This window comes from Daucus carota, chromosome 5 (assembly GCF_001625215.2).
Source record: "Daucus carota subsp. sativus chromosome 5, DH1 v3.0, whole genome shotgun sequence".
Classification (NCBI taxonomy): Eukaryota; Viridiplantae; Streptophyta; class Magnoliopsida; order Apiales; family Apiaceae; genus Daucus; species Daucus carota.
In genome coordinates this window covers 1,539,193-1,556,182 of record NC_030385.2, presented here as the reverse complement: position 1 = coordinate 1,556,182, position 16,990 = coordinate 1,539,193, and the positions used below count along the sequence as shown (strand labels likewise).

The following is a 16,990-nucleotide window of genomic DNA, read 5'->3' as shown; positions in this document are numbered from 1 at the left end:
TACTACAAATGAGTGTAATTTTTCGAAAAATTTAAAACAATTGCAATGGGTTTCTAAAGTTGTTGCAATAGAGTTCAAAATTTTGGACCCAAAATTTCCCGGGTTCAAAAAAAAAGCGTGGTTTCCTTTTTTTTCTTTTGCCGGGCTTTCCACCCCAGTCAACACACATACATTATTGTACTAACACTTTGACTTGTAATAATATTACATACATACATTATTACAAGCAGCTCATCAAGGAGAAAGAGACGATCGAGAAGGATGAGAGAGAAAGAGGGGATTCAAGCAGCTAGGTCATCTGGGAGATTCAAGCTAGAGAAAGTATCAAGCTCGAAGATTCAAGCTCAGACAACAGAAGCTCGTAGCTAGCAGGTAAATAACTGAACTGTATAAGTCGATTATCTTCCCCAAATCAATTATACACCTTCAATCGATGTTTATTTGTTAGTAAATCGAAATGGGTGTTTCAATTAGTGCTTGTTTGTTGAAATGGATTCGGTAAAATGACCGAATTAAATTCGGTTCACTATTCGGTTATGGTTTTTGAGCTTATTTGGTATTTCGGTTATTTCGGTATTCGGTAATTCGGTTCGGTTTTTACCGAATACTCAGCCCTACTTATAAGTGATTAAAGTATTTGGAAAATAAGTAGAAGTCGTGAAACAAAAGCTAACATGTTGTTGTCCTTTGAGAAGAATGCCTCACATACCTCACTGCATTTCTCACTTTATCAATATATTCATTGTACACTTGCAAGCCATCTTGAACAATCAAATTTAAAATATGTGCTACACATCTCATATGAAGGTTTTCACAATCTAAGATTGAAGTAGACCAAGTAGACATTTATTCTTTCAATTTTAACAATGCAACATCATTAGAGCTAGCATTATCAACCGTGCAAGTTAACACCCTAGTAATATCCCAATCCCTTAAGCAGAACTCAATTGCCAACCCGATTGATTCACCTTCATGACTATTAATTGGACAAAAATTTAGTATTCTTTTATGTATTATCCAATTTTTGTCTATAAAGTGACCCGTCAAGCACATGTAATTAATTTTTTGATTAGATGTCCATCTATCCGTTGTAAGACAAATACGTTGGGTTGGATCACACAATGCACTCATTAAAGCATCTCTCCTACTAACATACATACTAAAGCAATCACGTGCAATCTTGAATCTTGAAGGAATACGAAACACAGGACAGACACCCTTCATAAAATCTTGAAATCCCATATTATCCCCAAACTTAAATGGCAACTCATCAACAATTGTCATTTTGGTGTACAACTCATTACAAAAATCTTTGTCGTGTGTCCAATTTTGAATTGAAACCCCATCACTCTTACTAGCTTGAAATGAAATTTTAGCTTGATTAGAAAGAAGATTGTATACTTTACAATGTCTCACATGAGTTGCTAAACCACTTGTACCATTTGATGTATCCCCGCTATAGTCTCTTTTACAAAACTTGTACCTTGCCCTTAATTCACCAAGTTCATTCTGAATTTTGTCATAATGCTTCCAAACTTCACTCCTCGGTTTCATTGCTTTGCGTTTCTTGTGAGTTGAAGCTGCACTGTCCACGGGAGGGTCATTGCTTGTCCCTCTAGTAGGTTCAATAGTTTGCATATCATTCTCTCCTTCCATTTTACTGCATAAACAGAGTGCTTCAGTGCTATGTGTATGTGTTATATAAAACAGAGTACTCACTGTGAGTCAAATAAAATAGAGTGCTGCAACTGCTGCCTATACTTAATAAACCTGTCTAAAATCTAGATCAACACTTTAACACAACAAATTAAGACCAACCCATGAATCACTAAAAGATCAAGAACTGAAATGAAAGGTGAATCAACTTATTTCCCCAAAAATCAGAGATGTAGTGCAATCGAATTGACAACATACCTTAATCGAAGATGAAGAAGATGTTGGTGAGTGCTGGTGAAGAAGAATCGAAGTTGCTAGTGAGTGACTGAGTGCTGGAGTGGTGAGTTGAGTCGGTAGTCGGGCTTCGGGGTGAGCTTTAATTGAACTACCCAGTACCCGACTAGGTTAGTCTGAGTTAGTTTAAGTTTTAAAATGGTACATATATCACATATAAGATATTAAGATCTATTAAAGAATAAATGTTTATGTGTATTATATAATATACATATTTATTTATTTATTTTAAATATTTCGGTTATCGGTTTTTCCGAAATTCCGAAATAGCCAGAGGACCATTATTGAATTAGGTACCGAAATATTTCGGTTCGGTTAACCGAACCGAAATGTTTCAGTAATTTCAGTTCGGTAACCGAACCGAATGCTCAGTCCTAAGTTACTTTTAACTTCTACTTCACTTTTTTTTTTACTTTAAGTAAGAAACATTTACTTTAAATAATATAATTTAAATAAGCTCTTTCAATATCATAAAATTTTCAAGCCAATGCATAGATTCTCATATATTACTGTTAAAGTGGAAATCCCAACGTTTCGGAGAAAAAAGATTTCTTTAATGATATAATTTAGTTTAAAATTCATTGTTGCAGTAATATGTATTTTGGTATATTAAACGTTATAATCGATATTCATTATAGGTTTGCCAAGTGACACACCGGGCCATGGGTCATGAAAGTGTATAATGGTATTTAATCAAACATTTCCATTTCTACGGATTTAATTTCTTAAGCAATTCATGAATGGTTGAATTTGGAAAATAACAAAAAGTAAGGTCGGCGCGTCTAGAAGGAGGCGCAAGTCCATTATTCAAAGTACATACGTTTCTATATATATATATATATATATATACCAACAATTCAGAGAGGCTCCTTGTATAGAGTTACATAGTGCGCCACTATAAATCATCAATTTTATTATAAATAAATTCTGTTATAGAATACATATAAAACGTGATTTTAATATAGAATACTATAAAATATATCTATTTTAAATAATTTAACACTTAAAATTTGATAAAAAAAGTATATTTTTGAAACTGACTCTACAACCGAATAATTCTGGATGATTATTATTCTGTTATAAAATCATGTTAAGATATTGCATAATTTTAGATGATCTGTGGAATAAAAAAAATTGTATAACTTCGTTTTCGGTTTAATAATCAAAATTTGCAATTATATTTCATAAAAAAATATAATAGAATATATATTATGTATATAGAGGGTTACTCCAGTGAGAACTTCTTAAAATGAGAACCGTGAGAACTTCCTTAATTTATCATATTTTGACTAATCTAAACATCAAACTAGTGGGTACCCAATATAAAAAATGTATATAAAACTAGTATCTACCTAGCTAGTCAAAAAAAAAAAATCGAAAAAAAAATCCACTGCCACGTCATCAATGATTTTTTTTTTTCCGGCTAGCTAGGTGGAGACCTTAATGATATACATTTTTTGTGAAGGTGCCCCTGGCGGGGCCCTTCAAATGAATGAGATTTTGATAAATTAAAAAAGTTCTCACGGTTCTCATTTTAAGAAAGTTCTCATTTGATATATTTATAATGGTGTGCTACATAACTTCATATAAGAGGGTATGCTATGGAGTGCTACCCATCCATATATATATATATATATATATATATATATATATATATATATATATATATATATATATATATATATATATATATATATATAGGGTAGCACTCCATAGCATACCCTCTTATATGGAGTTACGTAGCACACCATTATAAATATATACATAATATATATTCTATTATATTTTTTATGAAATATAATTGCAAATTTTGATTATTAAACCAAAAATGAAGTTATACAATTTTTTTTATTCCAAAGATCATCTAAAATTATGCAATATCTAAACATGATTCTATAACAGAATAATAATCATCCAGAATTATTCTGTTGTAGAATCAGTTTCGAAAATATACTTTTTTAATCAAATTTTAAGTGTTAAATTACCTAAAATAGATTTATTTTATAGTATTCTATATTAGAATCACGTTTTATATGTATTCTATAACAGAATTTATAATAAAATTGATGATTTATAGTGGCGCACTATGTAACTCCATATAAGGAGTCCCTCTTTGGAATGTTGGCCTATATATATATATATATATATATATATATATATATATATTATAATTTCTTAAAAATTAAAAAATAATTAGTTTAAATAGACTTTAAAGAAATTTAGATAAGTGATCCAAAAAGTTATACAAGAAAATAACTATGAGAAATTCTAGAGCTCGATCTCAAACAAATTTCTCAAAAGTTGAATGGTCGGGGGCATCTCCAATCATATAAAATCCATAGCTAAAAATCATTACTATGTATTATAAATAAAAGCTTTGTAAAAAAAAAAAAAAAAAAACTCCAGTGACTACTTTCCGTTATCTATAAATATAGTTTACCTGTTGTTGTTGGCTAAACTATGTAAAAACCTATACGAATATATAATGTCATTTATCGGTGATATATTCTATTTATAATAATTTAACATAATAATAATATATAATTTGTAAAAAATAATTTATCAAGATAGTCAATATCATCAAGTACAATATTTTACGGATTTAACGAATTTCGCACAATACCCTACATATCTGATATAGTTTAGAGATGTTCTCGATTTCTAGTTGAACTTTTATATATAGCCTTAAACCGTGCAAAGCACGGGCGGCTATATAATTTTAAACTAATTATTAATTATTATATAATGGTAATATATATTAATGATAGTAAATTTATATATATATTATAATTTCTTAAAAATTAAAAAATAATTATATTAAATAAACTTTAAAGAAATTTAGATAAGTGATCCAAAAAATTAAACAAGAAAATAACTATGAGAAATTCTAGAGCTCGATCTCAAACAAATTTCTCAAAAATTGAATGATCGGGGGCATCTCCAATCATATAAAATCCATAGCTAAAAATCATTACTATGTATTATAAATAAAAGCTTTGTAAAAAAAAAATAACTCCAGTGACTACATTCCGTTATCTATAAATATAGTTTACCTGTTGTTGTTGGCTAAACTATGTAAAAACCTATAAGAATATATAATGTCATTTATCGGTGATATATTCTATTTATAATAATTTAACATAATAATAATATATAATTTGTAAAAAATAATTTATCAATATAGTCAATATCATCAAGTACAATATTTTACAGATTTAACGAATTTCGCACAATACCCTACATATCTGATATAGTTTAGAGATGTTCTCGATTTCTAGTTGAACTTTTATATATACTAGCCTTAAACCGTGCAAAGCACGGGCGGCTATATAATTTTAAACTAATTATTAATTATTATATAATAGTAATATATATTAATGATAGTAAATTTACTTTTTTAATTAATTATAAATTATATTTAAAAAAAATAATGATGAATTTTTTATTTTGTAGTATATCAAACTATTTAGAGATGTAAGATTACGAGAACTCCTTACAGTAGCATACATTTAGTTATAAAGGGAATAACCAAACCAACATGACCAAACCAAATTTTTGTACGACGGACAAATCATACCGATGTTGGCTTATTATAATATAAATATAGATAATATTGATAATTGACTCGGCTTACATATAACAATCTCATGAATTAAAACATGTAACTTATTTTTTGATAATTATTTTCTTATCTCTAACAATAGTTATTATAATATAACTCCCGTAATCCAGACCCATGGTTACATTTGTTTTTCGTTCAGCACATCGTATAATATTCGCAGTAGATCGACATGCATACACGCAGTCCTCGTAAGTACCAAGTGAGCGAATTCACAAATTTATTAATTCTTCTTTTCTATTTGTTTTCTACGTTCCGCTTTCAAATGGTCTTATAATTTTTTAGCATAAATAAATTCTAAAGAGTTTGGATAAGTATATGAGATTGGGACTCGGTTTCGGCTACAGTTTGAACTTGATTTGGCCACAATTTTTAAACCCGGATCATTTAAGTTCGAACTCAATTAAATAGTTCAGGTTCCGACTCAAGCCTAAATTTTATTAATCCATATAATTTAAGTTTAATCTGAAAATGACCGACAAGCTTGAAAATGTTCAAATACAGCCAAGCAAGAACTATAATCACAAACATTTTCGTATAATAAATCGGAAACTGATTTAAAATTAAATAATAAAAAACCGACTTAAAATTACAAATTGGTATAATATATTTTTCTAACAACTTATCTTATTTTATGATTCTTTTAACAAAAATCAAATTAATGACTCAAATAAACTATTTATCAACTTCATCTTCTTTATTATTCTTTTAATAAGTCATAATTAGATATAATATAAATTTATTCAGACAAATAATTTGATGAGACACGCATTTATCACATTAAATTATTATAAGTTATTATCTCTGTTCTAAAAGTCGGTGACTAATCACGATTAATCATCGATTAATCTATGTTCCGTAGCTCGCCGAACTCATTAAATCTCTGATTTATCACCGATCAATCTGATTAATTCCCGATCAATTCAATTAATCTCCAATTAATCTTTGTTTCGTAACTTCACCAATTAAGTCTGATTGCCGCTTTTTACAACACGGGTTATTATAAATTAATATTTTAATCTACCAAAGCAAGTAACTCCGCCCCTTGACCAATGACCAGGGTGAAACTAGTGATTTGTTAATGTCTAGAGATGTGGGCTTAACTTTATTAGATTACTGACCCACTGCCAATAATACATGCTGACAAAACCTTCTAGAATATACAAACTACCAACCGGCTACTGCATGCATTTCAGAAGAACCAGGTGATCAGTCCAAATAAAGAAAAAATCTCACCCCACCTGTTTTTTCGGATGTTCTTAAAAAATATCTTCTCTATATAATTGTATTTCAATAATTTACAATCACACAATTCATAAATTATTTAATATTTACTAACTCTATTTTTGTACGTGGTTGGAATTGAAACTAAACTTCCATTTCCTATAAAAAGTATTAAGTATAAAAAGATCATACAAAATGGGACGGAACGAATATTTAGTTTACATTGAGAAATTAATTAATTTCATATGGGAGCAAAGCGATATTCCCTCCCTTTATATATATATAAGGGACGAGGATATGTCACGCACCTTAATGTTTTTATAAAAATAATTATATAAGTTATTTTTAGATTTCTTTTTTGAAAATAAATTATAGAACTATTAAAGGTATAGAATTAAATAGTTTTGGATTACTATTTACCAAGAATATCAGTTATAAATACACATGTTGAAGAAGCTACTCATGTATTTGCTGCATGCAAGATAATTAACAACTCTCATATGTATAATATATACAGTATATTTTAGTTTGCTAGGGCTGAAATATTAAGGAGAAATCAGAAAAATGGACGGGAGTAATCTATACAACTTAAGCAACAGTGTAAGAAACAGCTTGAGCAGAAGAGAAGGGCTGGGGAGTCTAAGAGCTAGCAGCTCATCAGTGTGGAGAAACAGCGGAAAAGAAGTGTTCAACACATCAGGCCGCCATGAAGATGATGAGGAAGCTCTCAAATGGGCTTCTCTGGAGAGGCTTCCGACGTTCGATAGACTGCGAAAAGGCCTGCTTTTCGGATCACAGGGTGCTGGAGCTAGTGAAGTTGATGTTTATGATCTGGGGTACAAGGAGAGGAAGAGGATTCTGGATAGGTTGCTCAATGTTGCTGATGAGGATAACGAGAAGTTGCTGTTGGCGCTCAGGGAAAGAGTTGATAGGTATATATATATTCTCAGTGACACTTTAATTTTTTTTATCAGAACTAAGTTCATGCTTCTTTTATCCAAACTGATAATCCAGTCGTAAGTTCGAAGTTTGATTCGATTTATAAACGAGTTGATCTTGAATACAATATCACAGGTCGATTTATAAATGATTTTGATGAACATGATCATGGTGTAGTTCGAATAGATTGTTCGTGAGTAAATTTGTTAATGTGTTTGTCCTGTAGTTCGTGAACTACTAGTAAACTCGATCGTGAATAAGTTGAATAAATTCGTGAATAAATTGATTGGTCAGTAGTTCGTAAATAAATTGAATAATAATTAAGTTTGTTTATATATTCACATTCAAATTATTTACTAAAATATAATTATTGTCATTATTATTTGAACTATATTATATAATATGGGTCATTGTTGAAGATAGAACCATTAGAGATAGAAAAATAGAACCTTAACTTATTTCTAGTATTAGTTAGGGTCATGCAAAAAATGTCAATATCTATATATTATATGTAAAAATTATTTTTGAACACACACAATATTGAAAAAACATGTATTTAAATTTAGATTCTAAAAATTTATTTAAAATTTAGAGTTCTACAACAGAAGTTTAGTGATTTTCTAATTCTATTTTAGGGACTGCTTCACTCTTGAGAGCGACCTTATATAATAATATATTAATATTAATATATGATTAGTATTTTATTTCAAATAGATACAACATATATCAGTAGTAATTAGTAATCGACTTAGTTGTATTATTAAAATGATTAGTATATAAATATTTATATAATATACTTTTTAATGAGAAGTAGAATAATGTTTATGACTTATTTGTGGCTATAAATCGTAAATATACTAATTGAAAAACTCGTAAATAACACTAATAATTTATTTATGAGTATCAATGAAGAAATTGATATATATGTTCAATAACTACGCGAAGCCGCGAAAAATAATCTTTTTAATGAACAATCTCAAACAAGTCTTTTGATTTAATTGAAATCCAAGCTCAATTTTGAATTTGACATTTTTTTGACAAACGATACATAATTTTTGTGTAGTTGTAAATATCTTCAAACTAAAACCTCCGGTGAAATGAACTTAGATACCCTATTCCTATTCAGGAAGTCGAGAAATCAAATGAATAATATACAGTTGTTTAATATCAGAACTGATTCAACTAAACATGCAGAGTTGGAATTGATCTGCCCCAAATCGAAGTTAAATTCGAGCATTTAAAGGTTCAGACAGAAGCTCACGTAGGAAGCAGAGCTTTGCCTTCTTTGATCAACTTCAATCTCAGTGTGGGCGAGGTAAGTCCCCGCTCCCCATATGCTTCTTGTTCTTACCGTATTTGTATTCATATGTAAATTAGTCTAGGATACTGGTCCCTGGTAATCGGAAGCTGTTAACCGGTTTATGGATTTTGGGCATTCGGTTGATATCCAGTGACCAAAATTATATTAAATTTTTAAATATGTTCGGCGTTTTTTAACCGGGACGGTGACTCATCCACCACTTTTTAAATGCTAGTGGCCAAAATTATAATAACTACTCCCTCTGTCCCATTTAATTATATACGTTTCTTTTTAACTGCTCGACACGCACTTCAATGCTCTTGTAAAATATAGTTCTATAACTTATTTTTAAAATTTTCTTTTTCTGAATAAAAATATAACATTCAAACTTTTATTCAGAAAAGAAAAATCTTAAAAATAAGTTATAGAACTATGTAAAACAGGAGCATTAAAGTCCGTGCCGCGTCCCCGTCCCCCAATGTATACAACTCAGGGGGACGGAGGGAGTAGTATTTAAGCCCGACTTGCTGGGCCTTTGCATGTTCTATTTTATTTACAGATAGAAGTTTTTAATTCAAAGCACAGTATAGTGTCACTTTTTAAATGCTAGTGGCCAAAATTATAATAATCTTTCTTAACATGTCCAACTTTCAGGGATTCGTCCCGCGCTTTTTAAACGCTAGACGGGGTTATTTTACCCGTCCAGCGATTAAAAAGCGGTGAACATATTAAATTTTTTTATTATAATCCTTATTGCTTGATATTTATTGAACGGATCAAAATTTAGCCAGTTAACAGGTTCCTAGGAACCAAGACCCATTAGTTTAAGCTAAGTATTTCGGTTTTAAAATTAATAGTCTAGTTTTGACTTTATGCGCATATTTTAAGGTGTATTGATCGGATAATCACATGCACTTTAAATTAAGTACGTAAAATTTAAATTGGACAATTGTTTTGAAACGGAAGAACGGATACTTAGTTTAGCAGGTAAAAGTAAAACTGGACAATTATCTTGAAACAGAAGGACGGATAATTAGTTTATAGTGAAGCATGATTAATGATTGTTATTCATCTTGAGAGATTTTTTGGATGTTTGTTAGGCAATGTTGGAAACTCTGCACTTACTTCCAAACAGGAGAAAACGCCTAACTATCCTTGAAGATGTTAGCGGGATCATCAAACCTTGCAGGTCAATTTTTATATCTTAGCATGAAGCCTTGCAATCTCGTAATGTTTTGATTTATTTTGAGATTTTATTTAATTCATATTGATTGCATGTGATGTCATTTGTAGGATGACATTGCTTTTAGGCCCTCCTAGTTCAGGGAAGACCACATTACTGCTCGCTTTGGCCGGGAAGCTTGATCCTGCCCTTGAGGTCGAATCTGGACTTTTTTTTGTTATACATTAGATATTATACTGATCTTCAATATGGTAGATAAAGTTTACATTGCACAATACAGTTTTCTGGAAGGGTGACGTACAATGGCCACAGAATGAATGAGTTTGTGCCTCAAAGAACAGCTGCCTATATTAGTCAGTACGATGTTCATATAGGAGAAATGACTGTAAGAGAAACCTTGGAATTTTCTGCTAGATGTCAGGGAGTCGGATCACGCTATGGTTAGTTGACGTATATTCTCCTGTATTCTCAGTGCTAATGTAGTACGTGTAACACCAGGACGGGACCAGGTATATCTGCCTGTGGCCTGATTTTCTCATGTTATAAATGGTTGTAAATTTCTATGCAGAAATGCTGGCTGAGCTGTCAAGAAGAGAGAAGGATGCAAATATTAAACCTGATCCTGATCTTGATATCTTTATGAAGGTAATGACAGATATGTGATGTAAAAATGTGCCGAAACAAGCTATCAAAATTTTATAAATTGCAAAGCCAGTCTCTTTGAGGACATAAATGATATGTAGAAAGATAACCAGTGACCTCTGCACTCTATATTAATAACTAGAACGTTTCTATTTTTATCAGACATGTAAAAGAATTTAGCATCCCCTTTATCACAGAAATACCTAGTATCTATCACTCTATAATCAGAAAATTTAAAACGAATTGCTTATATATAAGAGGTGTCTGATGTCTAATCCCAACTATGCAAATGCAGTCACATTACTCTGTGATCTTATTAGTGTTTGACAATTTATTGTTACTACTTCATGATACATAAAGAATTTCTTCAACAATCACGGATCTGCATGTGCTTATATTATATACAAACTGTAGAAATTCTATTCTTTAATTGATCAAATTTTGTTTTTGTTTCCTTCAGGCTGTTGCAACAAAAGGTCAAGAGACCAATGTGGTGACTGAATATGTTATGAAGGTACGCAGCACAACTAACAGAAAAGCGGCATTGCCACCACCTCATAGCTAGTAAGAGAAAATTGGATGAACATATGCTCCTCTTGATTGCAGGTTTTAGGCCTTGATATTTGTGCAGATACTCTGGTAGGAGACCAAATGATCAGGGGGATATCTGGAGGACAAAGAAAGCGTGTTACAACAGGTTCATAACTTATATTCTGGCACTAATTTATTTAATGTTTTTCTTGTTGAATATTTTTGCGACAATTACATATAAAACTGATCAATTACAGGTGAGATGTTAGTTGGACCAGCTAGGGCACTTTTTATGGATGAAATATCTACGGGCTTGGATAGTTCAACAACTTATCAAATTGTAAAATCGCTCCGACATAGTGTCCACATTCTCCAAGGAACTGCTCTTATATCTCTCCTCCAGCCAGCCCCTGAAGCATATGATTTGTTTGATGATATTATGCTCCTGTCAGATGGATATATTGTGTATCAAGGCCCGCGTGAAAATGTGCTTGAGTTTTTTGAGACAATGGGTTTCAAGTGCCCAGAGAGAAAAGGCGTGGCAGACTTCTTGCAAGAAGTAAAGATCTGTGCTCATAACCTTCTACCACTTGTTAAGGTCATATATAAAATATAAGCATTATTAATCTGAGTGGAAGTTTTGCAAAATATACAGGTGACATCAAAGAAAGATCAGAAGCAGTACTGGTTTCACAGAGACGAGCCTTACAGATTTGTTACAGCAAAAGAGTTCTATGATGCTTATCAGTCATTTCATGTAGGACTTAAACTACAAGCTGAACTTGCAAAGCCATATGAAAAAAGTAAAAGTCACCCTGCTGCTTTGACAACTGACAAGTATGGAGTCAGCAAGAGGGAGCTATTTAAAGCTCTAACTGACAGAGAAATTTTGCTAATAAAGAGGAACTCATTTGTGTACATATTCAAAACATTCCAAGTGAGTTTTTCGATCTTAGCTTAAATACTAAAGTTGGTTGTAGTATTATATGATTGTCTTTAGTGATCTCTTTCATCTCTTTCTAGCTTACCACACTAGCAATCATTTGCATGACACTGTTCTTAAGAACTGAACTGGATCACGATACAATCACGGATGGAACCTTATACATGGGTTCCTTCTTTTTTGGTGTGGTTCTGATGATGTTCAATGGAATGGCTGAGCTTGCCATGACAATAGCAAAGCTTCCTGTGTTTTACAAGCAAAGAGATCTTCTCTTTTTTCCAACATGGTCATATTCTCTTCCTGTGTGGATTGTTAAAATTCCGAGTTCAATTCTCGAGGCTGCAGTTTGGACATGCCTCACATACTATGTCATCGGATATGATCCTAATGTTGGGAGGTAATAATTTAAAGAAGTTACATGCTTGTTCTTTTTCAGAGACTTGCAACTATTGTTTCTTCTGCATGTGATGCTAAAACTCATTTTGTCTAATTGCAGATTTGTCAAACAATTCGTATTAAACTTTCTAATCAATCAGATGGCTTCAGGATTATTTCGGCTTATGGCAGCTTTGGGCAGGAACATGATTCTTGCAATGAATTTTGGGGGATTTGCCGTACTTATACTTTTTGCATTAGGTGGATTTGTCCTAGCACGGGGTATAGTATTTATTTGAACGACTAGATCTATTATTCTTATATTATAAAATTGCTTATACATGCTTATGTTGAATGATGCAACAGATGATGTGGCTAAGATGTGGATATGGGGTTACTATACATCACCAATAATGTACGCGATGAACGCGATTACTGTGAATGAATTTCTCGGGCATCAGTGGAGCAAAGTTAATATTAAGTTGATATTATGTGTGTTTGTTGTTTTTACATTATCTTATCTGACTTCTGAAATCATTTTGTTTTTGCATTCCGAAGTTAACTCCCAACTCAACTGAGACAGTAGGAGTTGCAGTTTTGAAGTCTCGAGGTTTCTTCCCATATTCATACTGGTACTGGATTGGAGCGGGGGCGTTAATTGGATTTACTTTGATATTCAACTTCCTTGTGACAATGGCACTTTCCTATATGGACCGTTAGTATTTAGTATTTTAATTTTCAAAGTTACTTATTAAGTTGAAAGGATATTTACCTATTTCATAATTCTGCAGCATTGGGAAAACCTCAACCTCTTATTCCAGATGAGGATGATACTAATGAAGCCACGGAATTATCAACCAGAGGTAAAACCATTGGAAGTGCGAAATTTTATGAGGGATAATTATTCATTTCATAAACACATTTGTAAGTTTACCAAACATACTATGTAAAATGTTTATCTGAACTTTTAATATCGCAGAAATTAATGTTGAGGCCAGTCAGTCCAAGAAAAAAGGAATGGTTCTTCCATTTGAACCGTATGCCATTACGTTTGATGATGTCAAATATTCTGTTGATATGCCTCAGGTATATAACATAATTTATTTCTAGATTTGTTGTTGAAATAGTCTAGAGTTTGTGAAGTTTTTTTCTAGTAGCAACTTTATAAGCCTGATTGGTAACAATACGACTTTTCGAAGGAAATGAAAGAGCAAGGGGTTGGTGAAGATAAGTTGTTGCTTCTGAAAAGTGTTAGTGGAGCATTTAGGCCAGGTGTTCTCACAGCACTAATGGGGGTCAGCGGTGCTGGTAAAACAACTTTGATGGACGTACTTGCTGGTCGAAAAACTGGTGGCTATATTGAAGGCAACATTACAATTTCTGGGTTTCCAAAAAAGCAAGAAACTTTTGCTCGGATTGCTGGATATTGTGAGCAAAATGATATCCACTCACCTCATGTTACTCTGTATGAATCATTGCTCTACTCGGCCTGGCTGCGGTTGCCAACAGAAATTACTGCAAATACCAGAAAGGTTAGTATTTTTGAATCATTATGGTGCATCTCTGTTCAAACACGAATGGAGGAGATCCTTGTTAAGAGTTTCGTACATGTGGTAGTTTCCGGTGACTGTACTACCTAGGGATTTCATTTTATCCTACTGATTGTTAGAGCCTTAGAGGTTATTATCATGGTGTGGCATTATAGAACTGCTATGGTTGGTAAAGAAGTTGAACCTTTAAGATGTAATTTTGCAGATGTTTGTTGATGAGGTTCTGGAACTTGTTGAAATAAACAATATAAGGAATGCTCTAGTTGGGTTGCCGGGGGTAAATGGACTGTCAATTGAACAACGTAAGAGGTTAACCATTGCAGTTGAGCTGGTGGCGAACCCTTCCATCATATTCATGGATGAGCCAACCTCGGGGTTAGATGCAAGAGCTGCCGCTATAGTGATGAGAACTGTGAGAAATACTGTTGACACTGGACGAACAGTTGTTTGCACCATCCATCAACCTAGTATTGACATATTTGAAGCTTTTGATGAGGTAAAAAATTATCAGCAAATGTATAAAATTAATTGGCATTATATTTTGTTATATTCTATTTAAACGCTAAACTGTATAAACACTGTGACAGCTTTTTCTTTTGAAACGTGGAGGACGAGAGATATATGTTGGACCAGTGGGTCGACAGTCTTGCGAGTTAATCAAATACTTTGAGGTGATATTAGAAACATAATATACAAGCTATATATACACACTTACTCCTAATTATCAATGTGTCTCCTATAACATGACTTTTTCTAATAGGACATTGATGGAATAAGTAAAATAAAAGATGGATATAATCCTGCTACTTGGATGTTGGAAGTTACAAGTCCAGCACAAGAGATGGCCCTGGGGATTGATTTCACTGAAGTGTACAGAAATTCAGATCTCTTTAGGTAGATTCGGAAGCGACAAGTTTGTAGGTTTTGATACCTTCGCTTTAGATTTCTTTCTCATTTAACTAATGCATACTTTGATACAGGAGAAACAAGGCTCTGATTGCAGAACTAAGTGTTCCTCCCCCCGGTGCAAAGGATCTCTATTTTCCTAGCCAATATTCTCAAACGTTTATCAACCAGTGTCTGGCTTGCTTATGGAAACAAAGATGCTCATACTGGCGAAACACAGCATATATTGCTGTGAGACTTATATTTGCTACAGTTGCAGGATTGTCGCTTGGATCAATGTTCTGGGATCTTGGTTCGAAAATGTAAGTTACAAACATAAATTATACTCCATGTCTTGAGCATATCTTGTATGTCATCTTATATGGTAATTAATTTATTGCAGGCGTACAAGACTTGATCTCTTTAATGCAATGGGTTCCATGTACGCTGCTTGCCTCTTTCTTGGTGTCCAAAATTCAGCCTCGGCGCAGCCAGTAGTGGATGTTGAGCGAACAGTATTTTATAGAGAAAGAGCAGCGGGAATGTATTCAGCTGTGGCGTATGCCTTCGCACAGGTAATTTGTTGTCTGCACAAACAAACTAAGACGACAGATCCTGTTCATATCTTATTCGTTTATCAGAGTCTGTTCTCATATTGCAGGTTTTGGTCGAAGTACCTTATGTCCTTTCCCAAACTCTAATATATTGTCTCATAGTCTATTCAATGATTGGGTTTGACTGGACAGTTGCAAAGTTTTGTTGGTATTTGTTCTTCACATTCTTCACGTTGTTATACTTTGCCTACTTTGGCATGATGACCGTGGCTGTAACTCCCAATGCTGACATTGCTGCTGTTATTGCTGCGGCATTCTACGGCTTGTGGAATCTATTTTCAGGATTTATCATGCCACGACCTGTAAGTTTTATGAACAGCCTATTTTCCTCCAAGATGGTGTGCGTGAGATAATTATATTATTTTTGATAACAAGTGTGTTCTAAATTCACTTTTTTTTTTTTTTTAAATTTCCCGACAACTTAGGCCATGCCTGATTGGTGGAAATGGTTTTCTTGGATCTGCCCGGTTGCTTGGACTCTTTATGGTTTGATTGGATCACAATTCGGAGACATTGACGACAAGATCCTTGAGGATGTGCACCAGAACGTTAAAGATTTTGTAGACGATTATTTTGGATTTAAACACGATCATGTTGGGCTAGCTGCATTTGCTGTCGTCACAGTTGCAGTTCTTTTTGCATTAGTCTTTGCTGTATCTGTAAAGTCCTTAAACTTTCAGAAACGGTAACATATATATCTCTTTCATATCCTTTTACTTTATATCAGAAAATGTTGAATGGAGCATTGTGGATGCTACCTTATATCTCAGACATTAACAGCTATGCAGAGGTTTGTAATCATCAGCAAATGTATTTCTTTGTTTTGGGAACTTAAATATTTGTAAATGTACGAGTTTTGTCATCATCAGCATATAATGCAGTCGCTGGATTTTCAATATTTTCGGGCTTGTTTGTTTTCAAGAAGCTGAAGCTGCTTCTGGCTTTTTAAGAAGTTGAGAATGTTAGCTTCTCTCTCAGAGCTTCTGCTTCTTTTCGAAACAGTTTAATAACTTATTTACTTCTCACTTCCAATCCACTTTTTCTAAATGCAAATGAAAGTTACTTCATTCCCATTTATTTTGTTAAATTATGTGCTATATATGTTATTCTTCACTTCTAGCAAGAGTGTATAATGATTGTTGTTAAATTTATGTGCTATGTTATTCTTCACTTCTAGCAAGAGTGTATAATAATTGTTATTATATCCTCAAACTAAAATAATTTTCAGCCAAATC

At 32.6% G+C, this 16,990-nt stretch overlaps 1 protein-coding gene across 1 annotated transcript; it reads left to right on the top strand.

Annotated features, from left to right (window-relative positions):
- Positions 1-7,249: 7,249 nt before the first annotated feature.
- LOC108222829 (pleiotropic drug resistance protein 1) lies at positions 7,250-16,653 on the top strand. The gene is made up of 24 exons (XM_017396755.2): positions 7,250-7,725; positions 8,927-9,047; positions 10,133-10,221; positions 10,326-10,410; positions 10,496-10,655; positions 10,784-10,860; positions 11,318-11,371; positions 11,464-11,554; positions 11,646-11,947; positions 12,044-12,325; positions 12,412-12,728; positions 12,828-12,988; positions 13,073-13,176; positions 13,265-13,421; positions 13,498-13,569; positions 13,686-13,792; positions 13,906-14,238; positions 14,462-14,752; positions 14,844-14,927; positions 15,017-15,150; positions 15,237-15,464; positions 15,545-15,716; positions 15,803-16,057; positions 16,181-16,653. Exons 1-24 carry the CDS (start codon positions 7,358-7,360, stop codon positions 16,442-16,444), a joined length of 4,308 nt encoding a protein of 1,435 aa, XP_017252244.2. The 5' UTR covers positions 7,250-7,357; the 3' UTR covers positions 16,445-16,653.
- Positions 16,654-16,990: the final 337 nt, after the last annotated feature.

Coding starts and splice junctions, on each gene's coding strand:
- LOC108222829 (XM_017396755.2), top strand. CDS start 7,358: ATGGACGGGAGTAATCTATACAACTTAAGCAACAGTGTAAGAAACAGC. Junction 13,422..13,497: donor GGCACTTTCCTATATGGACC/GTTAGTATTTAG, acceptor ATAATTCTGCAG/CATTGGGAAAACCTCAACCT. Junction 13,570..13,685: donor CACGGAATTATCAACCAGAG/GTAAAACCATTG, acceptor TTAATATCGCAG/AAATTAATGTTGAGGCCAGT.